The 21340-nt window shown below is 31.7% G+C and overlaps 4 protein-coding genes across 5 annotated transcripts; 3 read left to right on the plus strand and 1 right to left on the minus strand.

Moving 5' to 3' along the window:
• Nucleotides 1-286: 286 nt before the first annotated feature.
• Nucleotides 287-7716, plus strand: LOC124938099 (U1 snRNP-associated protein usp106-like). Its single transcript, XM_047478472.1, has 13 exons — nt 287-505; nt 726-778; nt 1636-1804; nt 1920-1983; nt 3046-3125; nt 3241-3382; nt 4247-4308; nt 4895-4957; nt 5368-5426; nt 5734-5815; nt 6903-6946; nt 7046-7276; nt 7364-7716. The coding sequence occupies exons 1-13, from the start codon at nt 359-361 to the stop codon at nt 7380-7382; spliced, it is 1215 nt and encodes a 404-aa protein (XP_047334428.1). The 5' UTR covers nt 287-358; the 3' UTR covers nt 7383-7716.
• Nucleotides 7717-8646: 930 nt separating this feature from the next.
• On the plus strand, nt 8647-13548 carry LOC124940172 (membrane-associated 30 kDa protein, chloroplastic). The gene is made up of 11 exons (XM_047480657.1): nt 8647-8922; nt 9944-10068; nt 10256-10366; nt 10530-10594; nt 10670-10751; nt 11322-11396; nt 11922-11992; nt 12101-12183; nt 12824-12888; nt 12988-13062; nt 13144-13548. The coding sequence occupies exons 1-11, from the start codon at nt 8787-8789 to the stop codon at nt 13261-13263; spliced, it is 1008 nt and encodes a 335-aa protein (XP_047336613.1). The 5' UTR covers nt 8647-8786; the 3' UTR covers nt 13264-13548.
• Nucleotides 13549-14537: 989 nt separating this feature from the next.
• LOC124938185 (protein TIC 20-II, chloroplastic) lies at nt 14538-15387 on the plus strand. Its single transcript, XM_047478577.1, has one exon. It carries the CDS (start codon nt 14597-14599, stop codon nt 15275-15277), a length of 681 nt encoding a protein of 226 aa, XP_047334533.1. The 5' UTR covers nt 14538-14596; the 3' UTR covers nt 15278-15387.
• A 1151-nt stretch (nt 15388-16538) lies between these two features.
• LOC124939880 (jasmonate-induced oxygenase 4) lies at nt 16539-19543 on the minus strand. Of its 2 annotated transcripts, none has more exons than XM_047480337.1 (5): nt 19520-19543; nt 18116-18612; nt 17283-17604; nt 16955-17209; nt 16539-16831 (listed from the first exon to the last, which is right to left on the minus strand). In XM_047480337.1, exons 2-4 carry the CDS (start codon nt 18592-18594, stop codon nt 16967-16969), a joined length of 1044 nt encoding a protein of 347 aa, XP_047336293.1. In that variant the 5' UTR covers nt 18595-18612; nt 19520-19543; the 3' UTR covers nt 16539-16831; nt 16955-16966. The 2 variants fall into 2 exon arrangements, with proteins under 2 accessions (XP_047336293.1, XP_047336292.1); XM_047480336.1 differs by having other exon boundaries at nt 16539-16864.
• Nucleotides 19544-21340: the final 1797 nt, after the last annotated feature.

Genomic DNA, 21340 nt, shown 5'->3' on the forward strand with positions numbered 1-21340 from the left:
TTTAAACACAAACTAAAATGTTTATTTCAACAACACGACGTGTAACTCAATTAACTCTATTTCATTTTTTTTTAAATTTTTTATTTATTTTCAGTCTTTGGTTTTTGATAACTCCATTAATTATTATTATTATTATTTTTTATTATGATTATATTATATTATTGCAGAAAATAAATATTTTCTTTTGTTTTGCTATATAACAACTCGTTAATTTAATTTCACCGTAATATACCTAAATTCTCCGTACATCGCACGCGATATATAGGTTATTTATTTATCTATCTGCGAATTTTGATGAACGAGAAACCCTACACAAACCCAAAGAACATACGAAGCGCCCAGAGAGAATTTCAAAGAGATGGATGCGATTAGGAAGCAGCTGGACGTGCTGATGGGAGCAAATCGAAACGGAGATGTGACAGAAATCAATCGGAAGTACTATGATCGTGATGTCTGTCGTCTCTTCCTCGCCGGCCTTTGCCCTCACGAACTTTTCCAGTTAACTGTAAGCATTCCGTTCTAATCTTTTCCCAACCTTATATATGTGTAAGAATCTGAAGCGCTGAAGAGAAGCTGAAGAATGTATAGTAGGGATATTCTTATATGTTTGCTTATTCAGTTCAAGAAGAAAAAGGCTTTGTAACCCTGTATTATGATATGTCAATTGGTAGTCCTCGCTGCATCATAGAAATCTTAGCCCCATTCTTGCTTATGGCTATATGCAGAAAATGGATATGGGACCATGTCCGAAGGTGCACTCACTGCAGCTGAGGAAAGAGTATCCTTTCTTTCATTTTTCATGTTGTTGGTGTTATTGAAGGGGATGAATCTTGTTTTGACTAATGAATGTGGTTATGTTCAACTATGAAGAAATACTTACAGGGAGAATGTGATGTCTATTTTCATTTTTGAGTTTTTCATATATGATGATCATACACTATAACAACTAAGAGTTTATGATTTTGAAAAAAGTAGTGGCTAAGGAGAATACTTGATATCCCTCTTCATTGTTGATATTTATTTTTCATATTGATAAATCTAAATGAACTTAGGTTTTTCCAGAAAATGTCATTGTTTAATCTATTGGTTATAATCTATTTATTTTCATCTTGTGTATACCTAATTGCAGTGTTAATCAATGTTTCTGCATTTGCTCCTAATTAAACACCTGATTATTGTTCATTAATATTTGTATTGTTATTTTGGTACATTCTATGCTGATTTTTTAACAGCAAAATAAGATGAATATTTGCATGAACTTCTATCTCTTGTTTTGTCTGATTGAGTTGCTCTCTTAGTGGTATCTGTAGACTGTAAATATGAAGGATTCTTTAGCATCACTATCATAAAGCTTAAATTAAAAAGTATTAAAAAAATTCTTTTTTTGGAAAATGGAAATCTCATTGAACCCTTCAGAAAATGAAAAATAGCTTAATAATGTACATTTCGATTTCCCTGATGGATATATTCTTTGTTTTTCTTTTGATCAGCCAAACATGTTTTTTCTCTTGCCTTTTTGTTATACCCAAATTTATGCCGCTGAAACTGATGCCTCTATGAATTTCTTGTATAGGAACTGAGTTTATAATTTTTTAACAGTTACTGTTGAAGTACAACACTTTAACTCTTTTCTAGATACGAAGAAGCAAAAGCAAAAGGCGTGGATAGCTATGACAGGGACTTGGAGGATATTATTGACAGGCTTATTATTGAATGTGAGAGGAAAATTACTAGAGCTCTTAAACGGCTTGAAGATGACGATGCCAAGGCTGCTATTGCCATATCTGTGTCAGAGGTTACACAGGTAAGAATTTAGTGTTTGAAATCTTCATGATTTTGTTCTGTATCATTTGTCTTCTCATATATAAATGCATATTTGTTCCAGTTTTTTACTATAACAGCTTAGTTTCAAATTGCAGACACCAGATTCACTTGAGTTGTCCAAAGAGATCAAAGAAAGAATGAAAGAAGCTGATCAATATGGTATTTACCCTTCATTTGAAATTGTAGATGATTGAATTGGTCTCTACATCCTGGACCATTTCAAAAGAATACATGTTTAACTTAGTCATCTTGTAGTATTAATAAACATAAAAGGAGTAATTTTGATGTGGTACCGTTTTCAATCTTTTGCCACATATGATTAGTTCACTTCTTCCCCCAGCCACATGAATCTTGGTAATTTCTTCATTAAAGTTAATTATTTATCTGTAGTGAAAGCGATCATATGACTTAAGTTCTTGTTGATTGCCTCAGAGATGCTTTAAGCTATTTTGGAATTGTACAATGAGGTGCTAAATCTCAGTTTCTTATAACTTATCACAAGACATTAATCTTCTGGACAATTTCTTTGATGGTTCATATTAGCAAAAATTAGGACATGAATTTTCAGGGCCAACTAATTCGCTGTAGGATTTTGCAGTAGTAGTTGACATAATTTGAATCTGCATTCATATGCAAAAATGAAATGCTTGAGATATTGTTTGTGAACCTTGGTTTAGATCTTTGATGACAAATGTTTTCTCTGTATAAAAATGCATATGGTTGCAATATATGTGTATAAAAGCTCCATTCTACTAAGGCTTTGTTCAATTTGGGTTATTTGAAAATAATCTCATATAACCCACCATCTCATTTTTACATCCCCTCATCAACTACATCATTCGAATAATCAACCAAAATCAAAATACCTTCTGTTTCTTTTTATTTATATATTCATACCCTTAAAGCCTTCTTACCCCAAATAACTCACTTTTCCATAACTACAAAAGAGCAAGGTTATTTGAGAATAACTATTGGTTATTCAAATAACCTTATTTCAAACAAGGCCTAAAGGTTTTCCTAAGAAATTGACTTTGGTGTTTTTGTCTTAAAAGTGATATAAAAATAATGTGTGGAGGTTCTTCAAAGGACAGGGAGCTTGTGAAAATATATTGTTTATAGATATTATGATTTAACATCATGTTGCAATATGTCATACCTCATAATGGGATGAATTGGTTCAATAAGTGTTGCATCAGTTGATGTTGTAAGGAAATAATGCAGATCTTGAAGGCAAGACAGATATGAAAATCCGGGCTATGGAGATAGTAGATGAACTCAGAATAAAGAGAGCTGATCAACAGGTATATTATCCTCTCTTTTGGATGTAGAACCTTAGAAATGCTATAATTGTATACCTTTTTTCTATAATGTGTTTTAGTAGCTAAACATGATAATACTTTCCTTTTATTGTGGCAGTCAGTACTTCTTTTAGATGCGTTTAACAAAGACCGGGCTTCTTTACCTCAACCTCCTCCCAATGTTTCTTTACATGTTGTGGCACCTGATCCTCGTACTCAAGAGGTGATAAATGAAAAGCTCAAGAAGGCTGAAGAGCTTGGTACGTAAAATAATGTATTTTTAAGGTTGTTTGTACTTTTTATAGTATCACATTCATGAATGTTCTGCTTGCAAGTTTTGTTTATAATTGACTGTTGAGTTTGTGATTAAGTAGATAAAATAGGAAGATTTGATTTGATCTATTCTTTTAAACTTGTGATGTGCAGTTAGGCTTTGTGCATAAAATAATTACATATCACAATTAGACCTTTTTGTATGTGGTATTTTGTCACAATCACCATCGTAATCACTTTTGAAAACTGTCAAAGTAAAAAGGAAAGTTATTCTGATTGCATTTTGTATGAAAAGTGTGTTTCAGTTATATGAAGCTTTATTGAGCTTGTTCGGTAAGGGTTTATTTAAAAAATGTTGATGGGTGGTGATTTTGAGGAGGTGGATATTTTTGGTAAAAATATTTAAAAAGGTTTTAATATATAATGATAAAATAATTACAAAAGAAGAAGAATTAGAGGGTATTTTAGTATTTTGGTTAGTAAATTGAGTGATGTAATTGATGAGAGAGTGAATGAAGTGATGCTTGATTATGATTGGATTTTTTTAAAATACCTAACCGAACAATGCCTAGGTGAACAAATTGTAGCTAAAAAGTTTTCTTTGCAAAATCTGCTGACTGTGGTACACAAGGTTTTAGTGGTACTAGGTCGTTTGAATATGACAGTAACTATGTCTTGTTTATTTAAAAGTAAAACAGAAGGTATTAGTTATCATGTCTTCTTATGAATTGACCGTCCTTTAACTATGTCTTGTTTATTGTTATCATGTATTCATAGATTGACTTCCTATGGCTATTGAGAATATGGGTACATTAGTTTTTGGACTTGTTATAGTATTTTATGTTTTACAGGTGAACAGGGAATGGTTGATGAGGCCCAAAAAGCATTGGAAGAAGCTGAAGCACTGAAAAAGGTACTTTCTCTTGATATTCCAAGAACTATATATGTTGTATTCTATTGCTTGTAATCTTTATATCAATGGGGATGGATATGTTGTTTTTCACTTGGTTTAGGAGATTAAAAAAGTAACCATGTGCATGTAATATACCAATTAAGGTTTCCTACAAGGTATATTACTTGTTTTTTTTTTTTTTTTTATAATCTCATCCATTGAAGGTATACAAGATAATTCATTTTAACTTTCTTGCTTATATTATTTGTTTATTGACAGACATTGCATATTTGCTTTGATATGGTTCACTTTGAACATGTGATTGCAAGCACCCTCAATTAATTTGACAAAATTTTAATTTAATCATTCAAATATGTAATTTTTTTTATAGATGAGAACTGTGGAGGTTGGTGTTTAATTGTTGCATTCTCTGCTCTTGTCTCTGCGATGTTCTACTTGTGTAATTCTTGTTTCTTTTGCATTCTTTTTATTGCTATATACAATTTAAAACCTTTTTTTTATGGTAATGCACATTATCTATTTTTTGTTACCAGTAGAAATATTGACATCTTCCATGTGAACTTACACATTAATTTCTTTTTCATAGCTTGCTTCAAGACATGAACCAGTTGGGGACTCTACCAAGTACACTGCTGCTGATGTTCGCATTGTGAGTTATAAGTTCACATTCTAATTAATTGACTACCTTTTAACCTGTGATGGTCACTTTCTTTTTTCTTATTTATAAAAGTTGACCTTTTTCTCAAAAAGATAGTCACTGTTTTTGCTATATAGTTAGATACTATATATCATTATTTAGTTTGACCAAAACAGTAACATTTATTGCACTAATGGCTTGGCAATTTACTTTTTAGGTTGCTTGTGCCTTGTGATGAATGAAATATTAGCTTTGACAAAAAAATCTTTTATCTATGAATTAAGAATTGCATAGATGTTGCCACTTGAATAATAGTTGCCTTTTCTCTTGTAGGTGTAGGTTCTTTTAAAATGTATTTTTTTTCAGCTGTAGTTTAGTGACTAATGCTGCAGCTCTCAATGTGTGTTTGATTTTTTCCACAGACTGATCAGAAGCTACGGGTTTGTGATATTTGTGGTGCTTTCTTGAGTGTTTATGATAGGTAACTTCTCATTTTAAAAAGTGTTAAGTATATCGTTGTAGTTTTATTAGGCGACTAAAAACAAACATTTAGTGTTTTAACTTTCGCATTTCACCTTGTATTCATACGAGAGTCTTTTGAGCTTTGTTTGTGAGGACAACCTTTTGCAGCTAAACACTGCATCATTTTCTGGTTTAATCTCGCGGATCATACTATTGTTTGCTAGAAACAGATATCCAATTATGGAATATTTTCCTGTTATGCATACTGATGTTCATACTTCATTATGTGGATTTCATTTTGTTTTATTGAATCTACTTGTTTGCAGTGACCGACGCTTGGCAGATCATTTTGGAGGCAAGCTTCATTTGGGCTATATGCAAATCCGTGATAAGTTGGCTGAACTTAAGGTGAGCCATTTGTGCATCTTGCTGAATTAACTTCTTTATGTATGCATTATTTTTATGGAATTCTGGCATGTTTTAGAAAATATTTACCAAATTGTAGACAAGGTAAATTGGTACCAGGTAGTTCACTACCTGGTATTCTTTGATAATTTATGTTGTATATTGGACGTAAAAAGTTGAAGGTGAAGACATCTCTCCTTTTACATCTTCATTTTTACTTGGTATATTCTTATTCAGTACTCTGAATATGTTGATCAGGTGCTGGTATAAATGTTTCACTTTCTTCTGTAGAGATTCTCGGTTGTTGTGGGACTGTGAGTTTTTCTTAACTTGAGTGTGCATGCATGCCTTTTGCAATTGTTTGTGCAGATATCAAATGAAGCCTGGACTTTTGTCCCTGATATTATTTTGCTTGCATGCGGCTTGGTCCTTTATTCATTGATGTCCTCAATCTTAATTTATTATGTTTATTTGAATCCAGACTTTGAAATCCTATTCTCTACATATAAAACCTCATTACATCCATTAAGACAAAAGAGACATGGATGAGTGCATCTCTGTTGAAAATAGAGCAGTGGATCTGTTAGTTTATTTGTTAATCTAATAGCTTCTTACCATGAAAGAAAGGAAATATGATAGAGGACCAGTAGGAAATAGAAATTCCCCCTAGACTGGAAGATATCTACTTAAGGGATTGATTTTTCTTCTATTTTAGGGAAAATCTCCTAAGTTCATCTTATTTGAAGTTCATTCACACTGGATTCCAGCCCATTAACAAATTATTCAAGTCCTCAAGCCATACTTCATCGAAATGTTTTTGTTGCCCTCAATTTTTCCTTCCTAGATTTTTCATACCTTTCTCGACAATACCTCAAAAACAGTAGCAAGGAATTAAGAAAGAGCGAAGTGTGTACTTCTTCCTCACTTAGTTTTTAGCTTTTGTTGAGGTGTTATAACTAATCCTGTAGCTTCAAGCAAATATCCTTCATGGTTGGCATGCTATAACTTCAAGGTTAGCTAATGGTAATTGGCATTGCTAGCTGAATTTGTACAATACTCAGTAGTATTGTGTTCATAATCAACTTTACAGGATGAAAGAACTAAGAAAAGGAAGGCACTTGATGAGGAGAGAATGTAAGCTACATCTCCGTTCATTTCCAAAATTATTCTCAGAGTTGTTATTTTGTTTCTGTTTGGATATATTATTGTGGTTTCCTTTTTACATCTCCACAGATCAAAGGAGCAAAGTCGAGAACGTGTTCGCGAATCTAGTAGGGAGCGAGAAAGGGGAGATAGTCGTGAACGTGTGAAGGATCAAGACCACCGGAGGAGTAGGGATCATGACCGAGGCTATGATAGAGACTATGAACGCGAGAGAGGAAGAGATAATTCTCGCAGCTATGACCAACGTAACCGTCGCAGATCACGGTCGAACGATCGTTCAAGGGACTACGGTCGCAACAGGTACATTCTTTTACCATTAATGGAATATAGAGATTAAAAAACAAGAAACTTAATTAACTGTATGTTTTCACTTCTATTTTCCCTCAGGCGACAAGATCGGTATTGAAGAATGGGAAATGTGTTTGTGTTTTCGTTTTGAGCGGTTTTAAACTCATTTTGAGAGACGATTAATTAGGTGAGACTATTCTTGCTAACTCAATCCGAATGGGATTTGCTTTGCTTTGATTTGATTAGTTGTAACTTTTAGTCATGACTCAATGTTGTTTACTTTGGGTAGAGGAGGAGGAGGATCATATATTTATTCTTGTTATGTTTTTTTTAGTACACATCATTTTATCTTGTTTCAAAATACCTTAAAATTGACTCGTTACTTATTTTAGAAGCCTCAAATTATCTCTAAATGATGCTTAATTACTTATTTGATTACATTATTGACTTTCCTTGAGATGATTTGATAGATAGATATACTAAGTGCAAATGTTGCACTTACTATATATTAGTAAATGTCTCTTCCTCAATTTTTGTTAAATTTTTTTTACATAAGTTTAAAAGAAACTTATGATTATGATTTGTTAAATGAAATTAATGTCGGTAATAATTTTGATTTAAGAAAAAATAGAATTTGGGATGTTGTGTTTTATAAAAAAAATTTAGGCATTATGCTTTAATTGGTTTTTATATTTTGAAGGTTTTTTTTTTATTACTTTGTATTTTGAATGCTATGTTATTTTGAAATGAAGTATTAAATAAATAGAAAAAGTTACATTTAAAAATTAAAATAATTAGTGTTAAAGTTACATTTAAAAATTAAAATAAATAGTGTTATTTCAAATTTTATTTATTAGAGGGGTTGTTTATTATGTTTAATTGAGATTCATACATATTCTTTTAAATCTTAAAATTTGAGGAACAATAATGTTAAAATTATATAAAAATGGTTTAAAACACCATTAATTTGTATATACATTTATAAATAAAGAAAATATTTATGTCACTAATTTAATTATCGAATTTCAACGAATTGATGATTTTAACTACTGATATTTTAAAATGTTAAAAGTTAAATTAGTGATATATTTTAAAATGTTAAAAGTTAAATTAGTGATATTGATATTTTATTTATTTATAAATATAAAATACATAATAAATTAATAACATTTAAAACAGTAATAAAACCAATGTAAAATTTGAAAGAAAATGTCCTAAATTGATGTAAGAGCCCTAGTAAAATTTAACAATAAATAATTGAGACTATTTAGTTTAATTTAAAACTGTAAAAGTTATTTGCACATTAAGAGAAAGTCTAGGGTAATTGTTCTTTTATTTTTATTAATTTAATTTTATGTCAATTTTGTCTTCCTCTTTCTTTCTTTCTTTCGCATCATCATCGCCTTTCGCCAGTCACCACAAATTACAGGAAGAGGAGCCGGAGCTTTAAGACTTGGAATTTGTTGATCCTTCTTTCTTTCTTTCTTTCTACTTTGTTTTCTTCTTCTTCAAGGACCGGAAAATGGCGATTAACTCACCGATTACCGGATTCAAAATGGTCCATACACCATCTTCTTTGCCTCAGGCAACCTCATCTCACACGGTCGTAGCCACCGTCAGGATGCCGCCTCTCCGTACATCTCTCTTCGGCGATGGAGGTATATACATAGACTTGATTTATCATTATTATTATTTATTAGACATGTAGAATTATCTTCTCTATTTTGGATTTTTCATTCACTGTACAAACACTTCCAGTTGTTGATCCTTAGCTTGTCATACTAAGGAACTTAATTCGAATGGAGGTAGGTGTTTTTCTACATGTAATCATAGCCTGATGCAACAATGAAAGCTCCGGTGTGCTAGTTGTTCGCTGATATTGAACTGCATAGTAATTTACAGGCAAATTAAAGAACTATTGAGATTTGGAGATGATTGTTTTAAGCCTCATACTGTGTTGAGTTCTCTGTCAATTAATGTGCAGTATTATCTTATCAATTTGAATCGAACACACTTCCATTAAAACATAGAAAATTAGAAACCCCCTTGCTCCTCTTAACGATTGAGAGTCTAACATTCTTTTTCTAGGTCACCCTTCAAATTGTTCCTTTGTCAATCTCAAATTTTTAAGTGAGTTAATAACAATTGTTGAAGAGTGGAGTAATGTTCTATTAGTGGTAATTATGATCAATAAGTAAATGTTTAGTAAATATTAAGAGGATCAAGTACTTCATTTTGGCTGATTTTTTTATATTGTCATTGTTTACTATACTTTTTTTTTTTAAAACCTAGAACTGTTTACCTTAACTTAAGACCTAACATTAGGAAAGTGTGTTTCTAATTTAATAAATATTTATAAGTGAACTTTTCATGTTCGGCTGGGAGAATTTGAGGCTGATTGGTAGTTTGTCAGCAGTTATGTATGGACATGAAAGGAAACAATGTGACAGAAATGTGGAGAGTTCCTTTGATAATTGTTTAGAAACTAGAAAGATGAATGATTCACATATGATGTACTTTGTTTTGTATTTGAACAATTAAAATGGTGGTATAACATTGGATAAGGTCCGTAAGCCCATATTGAAGGGACTTGATAATCATTGTGTATGTTACATGAAACAGCTTAAATAAATCAATAATGTTTTGGATTTTTTATTTAGATTTTATAAATTCTTGCAGTTGGAGCCTCAAGATTTACGAGATTAGTCTTGCCCCGTTCCGATAGATTGAGATGTCAGGGTGCTGGCAAGGGTGCTCTTGGTGCTCAAATGAACCTTTTTGACCGATTTGCTAGAGTGGTCAAGGTACCCAAAACCTTGATTTATATTGTCATTGTTTTCTTCATTTTTTTTTAAAACCAGGGTTTATTTACTAGCGGAAGCTAGTACGACTTCTCACAGGCCCCCCTTCCAACAAAAAAAAGAAGTAAATGTATTTTCTTCCAACTAATTTTGGTTTTTGTTTTTTGTTCTCATTTTATTGCAACTGTAGTCCTATGCAAATGCTATTGTAAGCTCCTTCGAAGACCCAGAGAAGATATTGGAACAGACCGTGCTTGAAATGAATGACGATTTGATAAAGATGCGCCAAGCAACAGCACAAGTAAGCGTATTGCTGTCATATATTATTTTCACTATTTATCCTTGACTGCATTCACATTGTTTGTCATTTGACTTTCTTTCACACCCTTCTTTGTACCCTCTGCAGATGCAATGAACTTCTTCCAACTTTATATAGAACTTCACATTTCTCCCTTTTTCTGAAGGTTTTGGCATCCCAGAAGCAGTTGGAGAATAAATACAAAGCTGCACAGCAAGCTTCTGAAGACTGGTAATTTTAAAAGCAATCTTATGCTCAGGATTTTTCTTGTATAAAAAAAATCTGATTTTATTTATACTATTGTAGGTATAAAAGAGCACAACTTGCTCTTAGTAAGGGAGAGGAAGATCTTGCTCGTGAAGCCCTCAAAAGGCGTAAATCGTATGCTGTGAGTCTTCTTTAATGTTTCAACATTACAGGCTTTAATATATTTTTTAATCAATCAGGATAGCTGACATTCCTTTTTCTTTCCTTCCTTCACCATCTCATTTTAGTTCTTTCGATTATACATAATCGGAAGTTCAAAATTCAGGAAATAATGCTGGTAAAAGATGTATTGGATGAAGTTTTTTTGAAAGGATAAAATATTTCTTTAGTTCATATTTTTGCGAAGGTATATTGGATGAAGTTGGGAATGCATTATCCTTCAGATTGCTATTAATGAAATGTGCCATAGATTTCTATGAAAATGACTGTACATTTGAGTCTTGACAATATTTATATATTCTCTTAGGTCTTCTCATTTTCTAGATAGTTATCCAGTAGCAAAAGTTGGAGTGTGGTTTTTGGAAACTTTTCTGGAAAATAGTTCTCAACTTGGTTAGATTAGCCTCTGCAAAATGTATATTCTTGATTGTGTGAATCATACTACATTATTTGGATGTTTAGAAGGGATAATGATTTGAATGTTTGTAAGAATTAATTTTCCTCTCTTTTGAGTTTAACTTGTGGTATTCAGGATAATGCAAATGCTTTGAAGACTCAACTGGATCAGCAGAAGGGTATTGTTGATAATCTTGTCTCTAATACACGGGTGAATTGCTCTTTCCTCTCATTACTCCTTGACCATCCCATGATGAGGCCTGCTAGATATGTTTAAATAATTCTTGTTTGATATCTGATAAGGGTACCAACTTTTACAAGATATTTAGATCCATGGATTATATTTCATTGTCATCAATGGAGGTTCAGCCTCATAACTCATGGCTTCATCAAAATGCCCATTAAGATTTTGTTGAGTTGGAACATTTATTTGGGAAAATGATAAGACACAACTTTAATGGGGGTTCAGTTATTCCATTAAGTAGGTCCTTACTTCAATAATTACGTGCAAATTCAGGCCTCTATTTGTATGTATCGTCATCCAACCTTCATTTGAATATTTCATATAAGTTAGATCCCTGATTTGGACTTTTGGGCCATTTTAAAGAAACTGAAGCAGATTTATCTGACAAGCATTTTATACACCACAAGCCATTCTGTTTTCTGAATCGTTACTACTGAAAATGGTTACTAGGACTAAAACTAAGGTGTTGATTTTTATGTTCTTCATTTTCAGCTTCTAGAGGGCAAGATACAAGAGGCAAGATCAAAGAAAGATACGTTAAAAGCACGTGCTCAATCAGCCAAGTTGTCACTTCCCCTTTTCATTTAATTTTTCTCTAAGAAGTTATTAGACACAATTATTCTCATGTTTTGATTAATTTCTCATCCCAATGCCTTATTTTCTCTCTGAAGAACTGCAACTAAAGTGAGCGAAATGCTTGGAAATGTCAACACTAGCAGTGCTCTCTCTGCATTTGAGAAGATGGAAGAAAAAGGTTGGTTCCTCTTATAGCAGATTGTATGCTTAACATTTAACTAATGTTTCTTGGTATCATTTGATTGTATTTTAGCTGGTTTTATAATCTATTTAGCTTTTCAATAATAAACACATCTCTGATTTAGGATGTTCAATTTTGACACATGGTTAATTAATTTGAAGAAAATTAACAATAATAAAATTTAGTTTTGAAAAGCTAAATATATTACAAATTGGGTAACCCGTGAAAGAAAAAGAGTATAAAAAAACATTATATATGTATATACACACATAAGTGAACACTTTAGCATTCAGACTTTAAACTAAGTACCTCTCCATTGAATATGATGGTGCTTGTATCTAAATATTAGTTATTGTGAAGAAATTTAGACAGACTAAAAATGTTCACTATTACTCTTGATTTTTGTCTTGTCCACGATTTCCTAATCTATTGAACAAAACCACTATCGCTTTATTTCTAGCTGATGTATTTACATTGCTAGTAATTGTGGCTTGTTTAAATTTTTATCATACATAACAGTTTATGTTTTTCCTTGTCTGTCGTATATCATAGTTCTACTTTTGGAATTTAATAAATCAAAGCCTAGTATGTATTTAGAGTTTGTTCTCTGATGTGTTTCATTTTTTAACTTTGATAGTTATGGCAATGGAATCTCAAGCAGAGGCTCTTAACCAGTTGTCCACTGATGATCTTGCTGGAAAGGTAAATTAATTACCATTACCAGTAATGTGGATCTTCATTGTATGTTTTAGAATGAAAATTCTGACAGAGTTAAAGGATGTACTCTGAAATTCATTGCAGTTTGCATTATTAGAGAGTTCTTCAGTGGATGATGATCTTGAAAGCTTAAAGAAGGAACTATCTGGGAGTCAAAAGGTAGCTTCTAATCCCATTACTCAAATTTGCTTTATTTCTGATTTCATCTGCAAATATTTCCGATTTCATGTACATTGCTAGAAAGGAGAGCTTCCAGCAGGAAGAACAGCGGTTGCTAGCTCTAACTCGGGATTTCCATTTCAAGACACAGAGATTGAGAGGGAGTTAAATGAACTGAGGAGAAAAGCAAAGGAATTATAAGATTTTACTTTGGATAATATGGTGCAGCAAGCATGTATGGCCTTATTTAAGTCAGTCCTTTTGATTAATCTTTAGCAGTGATGGTGGTTATGGCATTTATCATCATCTAATCTAGGCCGGCCTTTTATATGAATAGAGTGGAACCCAACTCAAATGTTGTTTCTTTCTTCTTTAATCTTTTCTTTCTTATATATATTTTTGTAAGTGACTATTATCTATCCTATTATTATAATGTCATATTGGCTTCTTCAACATTTTGTGTGTAATCAACTATAATGTTGTCTATGCTTTCACTTTTTTCTTAAATGATAATTGTTTCATTAGGGTTTTAAGAGTCGGTTCTATGAGATTAAAGATCACGAATTCAATTATCACTTAGAATTAAGTTAAAGTGTAGATTAATCTTATTCATGTTTTGACACATTTTTTATTTTTGTGGTTTTAGCCCTGATTAAGGACTAGAAAAACAACTTGTTTTTTGATGTTGAGTTATTTGAAATTTTTATTAAGTTTTAAAAATATATATTTAATAAAAATTGGTAGGTTATTAATTTGGGATGAGTTGGGACGGTATAATATTTTATAAAGTTTCCATATAAGAAAAATTATACGGTTATCGTATGGTAATTTTGGTATACCGAAAATTTGGTCGGATACAAGTAATATACCGAATATTGATAATATTTTTAAATAATGAAATAAATCTATTTAAGTTAGAGTTAATAAAGAATTTTTTTTCGGTTTATTTTTTTTGAAAAAATTATAATGAAATCTAATTTTTGAAATGCAATTACCATGTATACCAAATTCTGAAAATTTCAATTTTTTTTTTGGTTGGGGGTATATTGAAGATTTAATATTTAATAAATAAATTATTTTATAAAAAAATGTTATTTGAATTTTTATCTATTATAATATTTTTATTTAAAATTTAAAACATAATGGGTTGTTTTGATCTTTTTTTTTAAATAATTCTTATTATTTTAATTAATTTAATTTTAAAAGTTTTAAATAAAATATTTTATTATAATAATTTAACTAATTCAAATTAAATTATTATTATTTTTTATCTAACATAATTTCTTTTTAAATAATAATCCAATAAAATCTCAAACAGCATTTAATTAATGAATTAAAACAGGTTTTGACTAAAGTTGAAGAAATAGAATGAGAAGCTTATTTCCTAATTATTTATTCAGTAATTTTATTGATTTATTTATTATTAACGAAGTTTGAGAAATTGATATTTCCAATTGTCATATAGAGTGTGTCATGAACTAAAATCTCAATCTCTACAAACTCAACAACCTTCCCTAAACCCTAAATCCCCAAAATGGCGTCGGTTCCTCTTCTCCGTTTCTCTCTTTGCCACTCTCCGCCGGCGACTTCTCCGGCGACCAGACAATTCACCTCCACAACAAACGCCGCCTTACAGCCGCCACTCCTCCTCCGGCCACTACGCAGCATCTCAGCTTTCCCCACCATTCGACCATTGCGACTCCCATCAGCCCGCCGCACCACTCCTATATCAATGTCCTACAATCCGACTGTAGCCATCGACCGTCTCGTCTCCGCCGTATCCTACTTTCTCCCCTTCTTCAACGGCCTACAATACGGCCGCTACCTCTTCGCACAGTATCCTAAATTCGCTGTCCTGTTCGAGCCTATTCTTCCTCTTCTCAGTTTGTATCGTTCTGTTCCTTACGCAAGTTTCGTCGCATTTTTCGCCTTGTATCTTGGTGTTGTTCGAAACCCTAGTTTCAGTCGATACGTTCGATTCAATGCTATGCAGGCGGTTGTTCTTGATGTGTTGTTAGTGATACCAGTTCTGTTACTTCGAATATTTACTCCAGGTCGATCTGGGATAGGGTTTAAGCTGATGGTGATGGGCCATAATGCGCTTTTTACCTTCGTTGTATTCTGCTTTGTTTATAGCTTGGTGAGTACTATCCTTGGTCGGACACCATACTTGCCGTTTGTTGCAGATGCTGCTGGTAGGCAATTGGGAGGTTAGTAAGTAAAGCTGTAATGGTGAAAGGCATTTCTTGTTTTGAAGAGTGTTTTTAACTTTACTTGTTTATGTGATGCAACTCTCTCCATATATTGAGTTTTTTTTTTCCATTATATCCTTGTCTTCGAGCATCAATTTAAAGCGTGTTTAGTGAGAATCTATTCGCAAAAAAATCTTGTCAAACTGTTGTCAATTGAGAGTTATAAAACTCAACTTCATAACACAGTACTGCCAATCGAAGTTCCCTATCCTTAGAGTACTGGTGGAGGAAGACTAGTGCAAGTCTTGATTCAGTCAATTAGCGATTAGATGCCTTATGATGCCACACTCAGATGTATCAAAGTTGAATGGCTAGAACATTCAAGAAGGTGACTTTGTCTTAACGAAGAATTTCTGGATATTGGACCCTAGAGGCAAGTTCCAAACGCTGTGAGAAGGACCATACATTTTCAAGAAAATCCTGATTGGCAACCCCGTGGAGGAAGGTTAGTGCAAGTCTCGATCTAGTCAATTAGCGCTGATGGAGGACAAGATTAGACGCTTTATGTCACACACTGAGATGTATCAAAGTTGGATGGCTAGCACATTCAAGAAGGTGACTTCGTCTTAATGAAGAATCTTGCAACCCCGTGGAGGAAGGTTAGTGCAAGTCTCGATCCAGTCAATTAGCGCTGATGGAGGACAAAAGATTAGACGCTTTATGCCATACTGAGATGTATCAAAGTTTGATGGCTAGAACATTTAAGAAGGTGACTTCGTCTTAATGAAGAATCTCGCAACCCCGTGGAGGAAGGTTAGTGCAAGTCTCGATCCAGTCAATTAGCGCTGATGGAGGACAAAAGATTAGACATTTTATGCCACACTGAGATGTATCAAAGTTTGATGGCTAGAACATTCAAGAAGGTGACTTAGAATCTCTGAATATTGAACCCCATAGGCAAGTCCACCTAGATGTAGAGGGATTTTCAGTCACATGCTCAATAGATACTTGGATCGTTGCACGAGTCTTATCAGTTAAAAACGAAAAAAAACACCATTTTCATGATGAGTTCGTATAAACAACAAATAGAAGCTTCATGATTTATTTCATACAAAGTTCATTTCTTGGTTCATGAAAACCCATTTCTTAATTTTCTTTGTCAAAGTTCATTTGAATACCAATATCCTTAAACAATATATGTAACATTTGCCTCCCAAAAAGGCTTTATAATCAGGCAGACCTATTTAATATTGAAAAAGTAGAAGCCAATATATGTTTCTTGAATCACACAAAGGTTTAACTTAGGTTATAATCACTGTTTTTCAGACAGACAAAGAGGACAGACAACATGTTTGGTTTTAGGCCTCAGCATCAACATAACACAACACAAACTTATGTACTGAAATAGTAAAAGAAACCTACTAAAAATCTTCACAAACAACTCATTTACATTGGACATTATTTATCAGACAACCAAACCAAACCCATCATAATTATTGCTGAATCTTTATTTCCTTTCCTTCCCAGTCTCGTCATTCATCATAAACTGGTTGTTCAACAGCTTCCTTTCGCTCAATCTCAGTTTGATGCAAAATAACAATCAAACATCGCTATCAAGGGCAAAAACCAATACAAGGAAGAATTCACAAAACAAAACAAAAAAAGATATCAACCATTGAAACTCAAATTAAAGATGATACCTCTTTTTGCTGTTATAGTAGAAGAGCATCAATATTCCTTTTCCCTTCAGGACCTTTTGTATACCATGCTGCAACATAATCACCATAACAAACTTGGTAATATCTTGCCGGTAAAGAATCGCTAATCAATTCACAAGCTGGTCGAATGATGGCATCTTTTGCAGGGTCATGAAACGCGGCTATTGAGAGTCGCGCCCTGTTGTTATTTGTTACAGCCCTATGTTCCACACTTCTATATTTTCCATTACTAATGATCTTAAATTAAAAAAGAAAATTGATAATCAGAATTATTCATCATCCCAAATTTACAAGACAGGCCATAGAATACCTCGGTTTGGTCCCCCAGTAAGACAACTATTGCATCGGGCAGAGTTTGCACGTTTATCCATTGACCATCCTTGAGAACTTGGAGACCTCCAACATCATCTTGTATAAGAAGAGTCACAACTCCCATGTCCGAGTGAGTTTGCAGCCCTAGGGTGAGATCGGGCTGAGGACAACGTGGGTAATAACTGATTGTTATATTCTGGTACACTTCTCCCACAACTTCCTCAATGCACGAAGATTGTAATCCCAGACTCTCCGAGATTAAGCTCATGAGCCTATGAGCAAGTGTCTTCATATTGTCACTGTACTCAGATACAATCTCCCTAAAGAAAACAGGTGAAAAAGGAGTGAACATGGAGGCATTGAAAGTAAAAAAGAATGTTAATCATGATCCGAAATAATCTACTTTTCTTTCTTATCAAACGATGATTTGAAATACTATTTAAAAAAAGAGTAATTTGGTAAAAAAACTCCTTAAATAATCTAATAACCCTTAAAAACAGGGAACACGTTCTTTTGAAAATCCTATTTGGAACAAGTCCATAATCATGATTAAGAACAAGAAATCTCTAATATCAAATGGAGCAAAACAAATTACGTTATAATTTGTATCGTGATCTAAAAACTTATTTGCATAACAAATGAAACAACAAAGTTCACACTATTATCTCGTGATCCAAAAGTAAGTTGATTATGATAAAAAAAAATCAAATCAGTTTGACAGCTAGAATCCAAATAGGCATAATTAGATCCCAATCAACTCAAAAATCCCATTTCTGCATGCCTATTCCATCAAACATAAGTTCTTTAAAGGTAGAGAGAAATCAAACGTACCTGTAATTTGAGGGAATATTGGGCCATCTAGAAGGGTCTCGACGTGAAAGAGGATAGGTATGATGATCAAAATAGTCTCTCCAGTCCAATACAGCATCATCTGACGCAACCAACATTCGGCTTCCATACCCTTCCGAAGCAGGAGCATTTGCTTTGCAACCATATTTAAGCTTTTCTGTCATTGGAAGATCTTCAAAGAAAGCACGTCCAATCCTTCTCATGTCATTCAACAATTTGAGATCAGGAACACCATGGTTTATCACATGAAAGACGCCCCATTCCCTGCATGCTTGACTCAGCTCCTCCCTGAAGTTGTTTCCAGAAAGATCCACAGACGGGACTGACTTGTTTTCATTTGAACTAGACAATAGCAACTCAGGTCGGTTTCCAGTCTTCTGTATGTACTCACGAGGCACTTCCGGTTTATCTTCTTGTGCAAGTGACTGCACTCTGGTGTTCTTCTCCGCGACAACTTCCATTTGGATGTTAACTTATTCCTAGCAATAAAAAATTTAGTAAATCCATATATATTTAATCTTTAGTTTGAATGCATAGAGAAAATTAGTGTTAGCACAAAAACAGACCAGAGGTGATAACAGACAGCATACTACTTTCAGCACATTTGATATCAAGAAGACAAAATGTTGAGCAATCTTATTGTTAACCCATTGTGCTCAATATCTCATTTGTAAACTTGGTATTGCCCAGATCCAGATACACCTAAAAAAAAGTATCCGACAATATAATAGCCCTTAAAGATGGGGGTGCCCAATTGGATTGGGCAAGGGCTTAAAAGAAATCATCATGTATGCCTTGTTTGATCTAGGGTTTTTTCCGAATAACCTTGTTTGAATTATCCAAATAATTTGAATGATGTGATTAACGAATAGAGTAGATGATTAATCTCAAAGAACCCACATCAAAACTACAAGCTAGGATCCAAATTTCAAGATAATCATAGGTATGTGTGAGTTTGAAGGTGCTGCTGTAATTTCATATGTATCATCACAGCTAGATGGATTATCCAGAAATTCATTAGATCCAGATACAAAACTGTTTTCAAATAATCTACTCTACATTTACATGGATTACTTCTGTCAATTTGAGATTAATTGCTGCAGAAAATGATAAAAACAAGAGACTTTCTGTAATAAATAGTAAATCGGAGTTTAGATAAAGAGAAGAACATAAACTAATCAATTTGGATTTCAAGTCATCAGATCTTATAAACGAACTTCAACATTTTATAAACAAATCATTCAAAATGTCAGAATAAATCTTAATTAATCAAAATTGGAAACCCTACAAAATGAAATCAACCAACAACAACTAGGGATTAAGGAAGTGATTGATTGATTTGTTAATACAGATTTACACTTTAAAAGATAGAGAGAGAGAGATTACCTGAACTGAACTGAAAACCCAGCCAAGATCAAAAAGGAAGCCAACAAAAATAAAATAAATAAAACATGCTTAAATGTTCAAAATTGGACCTAAAGTCTGTATTATTATTTGTTATTTTATATATATATATACATTAGTTCATCTTTTTACTTAAAAAATAACATCATTATTTTATTTTTCTTTCCTTTATTCAAATAATCTCAATTCCAAACAAACCAGTGTTATTTATAAATTTATTTTGAAATAAGTATCTATTACTTTTTTTCATCATTTCTCTTACTTTTTTTTATTTTATATATTTTTTTTCTAATTTTAAAAAAATAACACTTATTTTGTTTTAGACAAAATTATTTCTAATTAAATTATTACAGTGTTTATAATTTTATGTGATAAAAAAAAATTATTAGTCATAAAATATTTTATAATTTTATGTGATTAGAAATGTTTTGAAAATGATATGTAAATATTTTTATTTTAAAATTTAATAATTTAAAGTTGACAGAGACTAGAGAGAAGACGAAATAAAGAGGGTACAATATCCGACCCGATATCCAATTCTTGACCCGTAAACAAATCATAATATTAAATATAGAAAACTAAGAATCATACGTATCCCATCGTAAACTCAACCGTTCATATATATATTTATATATATTAAATTGAAAGGGAAATCTCATAAATCACATTAAATATGTTTACTTTTCGAATTTGACGTTTTCTTATTTGATTTGATAGGAGCAAACCAAGTTTTATTTGTTGAACTATTTCTAACCTAATATAATATAAATATATATATATCACTTATGGTAATTAAAACCAAAATTAATCAAATAAGTTACTATCAGATTTGGACAAAAATATCATGTTATTTTGTAAATAAAATAAAAATTGAGATTCAAAATCTATTAAATTCAAAGGCCCTTTCCAACTTATAGAATTAATTCATTAATTTTGGTCAATTTAGCTTTGAATTAAGTATGAGTCAAATTTGACCTTAAAAAAAAAGTTTAAGTGGAAATGAATTAGAAACAATAATTTTAAGTCAATTTATTTAATATTTTAAAACAATTTAAGAAGTGTGAGAAATATAGAATATAAAATATAAAGGATGAGTTTATTTTGATTTTGTATTATTTATTTATTAATTAATTATATATATATATATGTCAAATTTGTCTTTTTATAAAAATAAATATTTATCTTATTTGAAATTAATTATAAATAAAATAAAATTATATTAATTTAGAATGTTCACCTTTTTATTTTCATAAACTTATCTCTTAAATATTTTGATTTGACTATATATATATATATAATTATAAATGTTCATAAAAGCTGGAACAAGACCCACATTATTTAATGTCTCTAAACGACCCAAAATATTATTTAAATAACCCGTCCAAAAATAAAGAAAGAAGCTGTCACTGAAATGTAGTGAACCAACCAATAAAATTATTAAATTAATGTGAAGTGATGATAAATAAATGTTATAAATTGCGTGTAGATATATTTTTTTTATATAAATATAGTAATTTACACATAAGAAAGATTTTAACTAAATAAATTTATTCGCCTAAAATATGTCTTGTGAGTTGTTTATATACTTAACTTTTTTTTATCATTTTTTTAAAATTATTAAATTTATTCATTAATTATTTTAAATGTTTGATTTAATTTATTTATTAAAACTATTATAATAATTTATTACATAATTATTATTTATTTGAGATTATAAACTCTATCAAACTAAACTAAAAAAAAATCCAAACTTAATAGGAGACCCATTAGTTAACCTCTTATGAATTTATATCATTTGATTCA

Source organism: Impatiens glandulifera, chromosome 5, assembly GCF_907164915.1.
Source record: "Impatiens glandulifera chromosome 5, dImpGla2.1, whole genome shotgun sequence".
In the NCBI taxonomy this organism is placed as follows: Eukaryota; Viridiplantae; Streptophyta; class Magnoliopsida; order Ericales; family Balsaminaceae; genus Impatiens; species Impatiens glandulifera.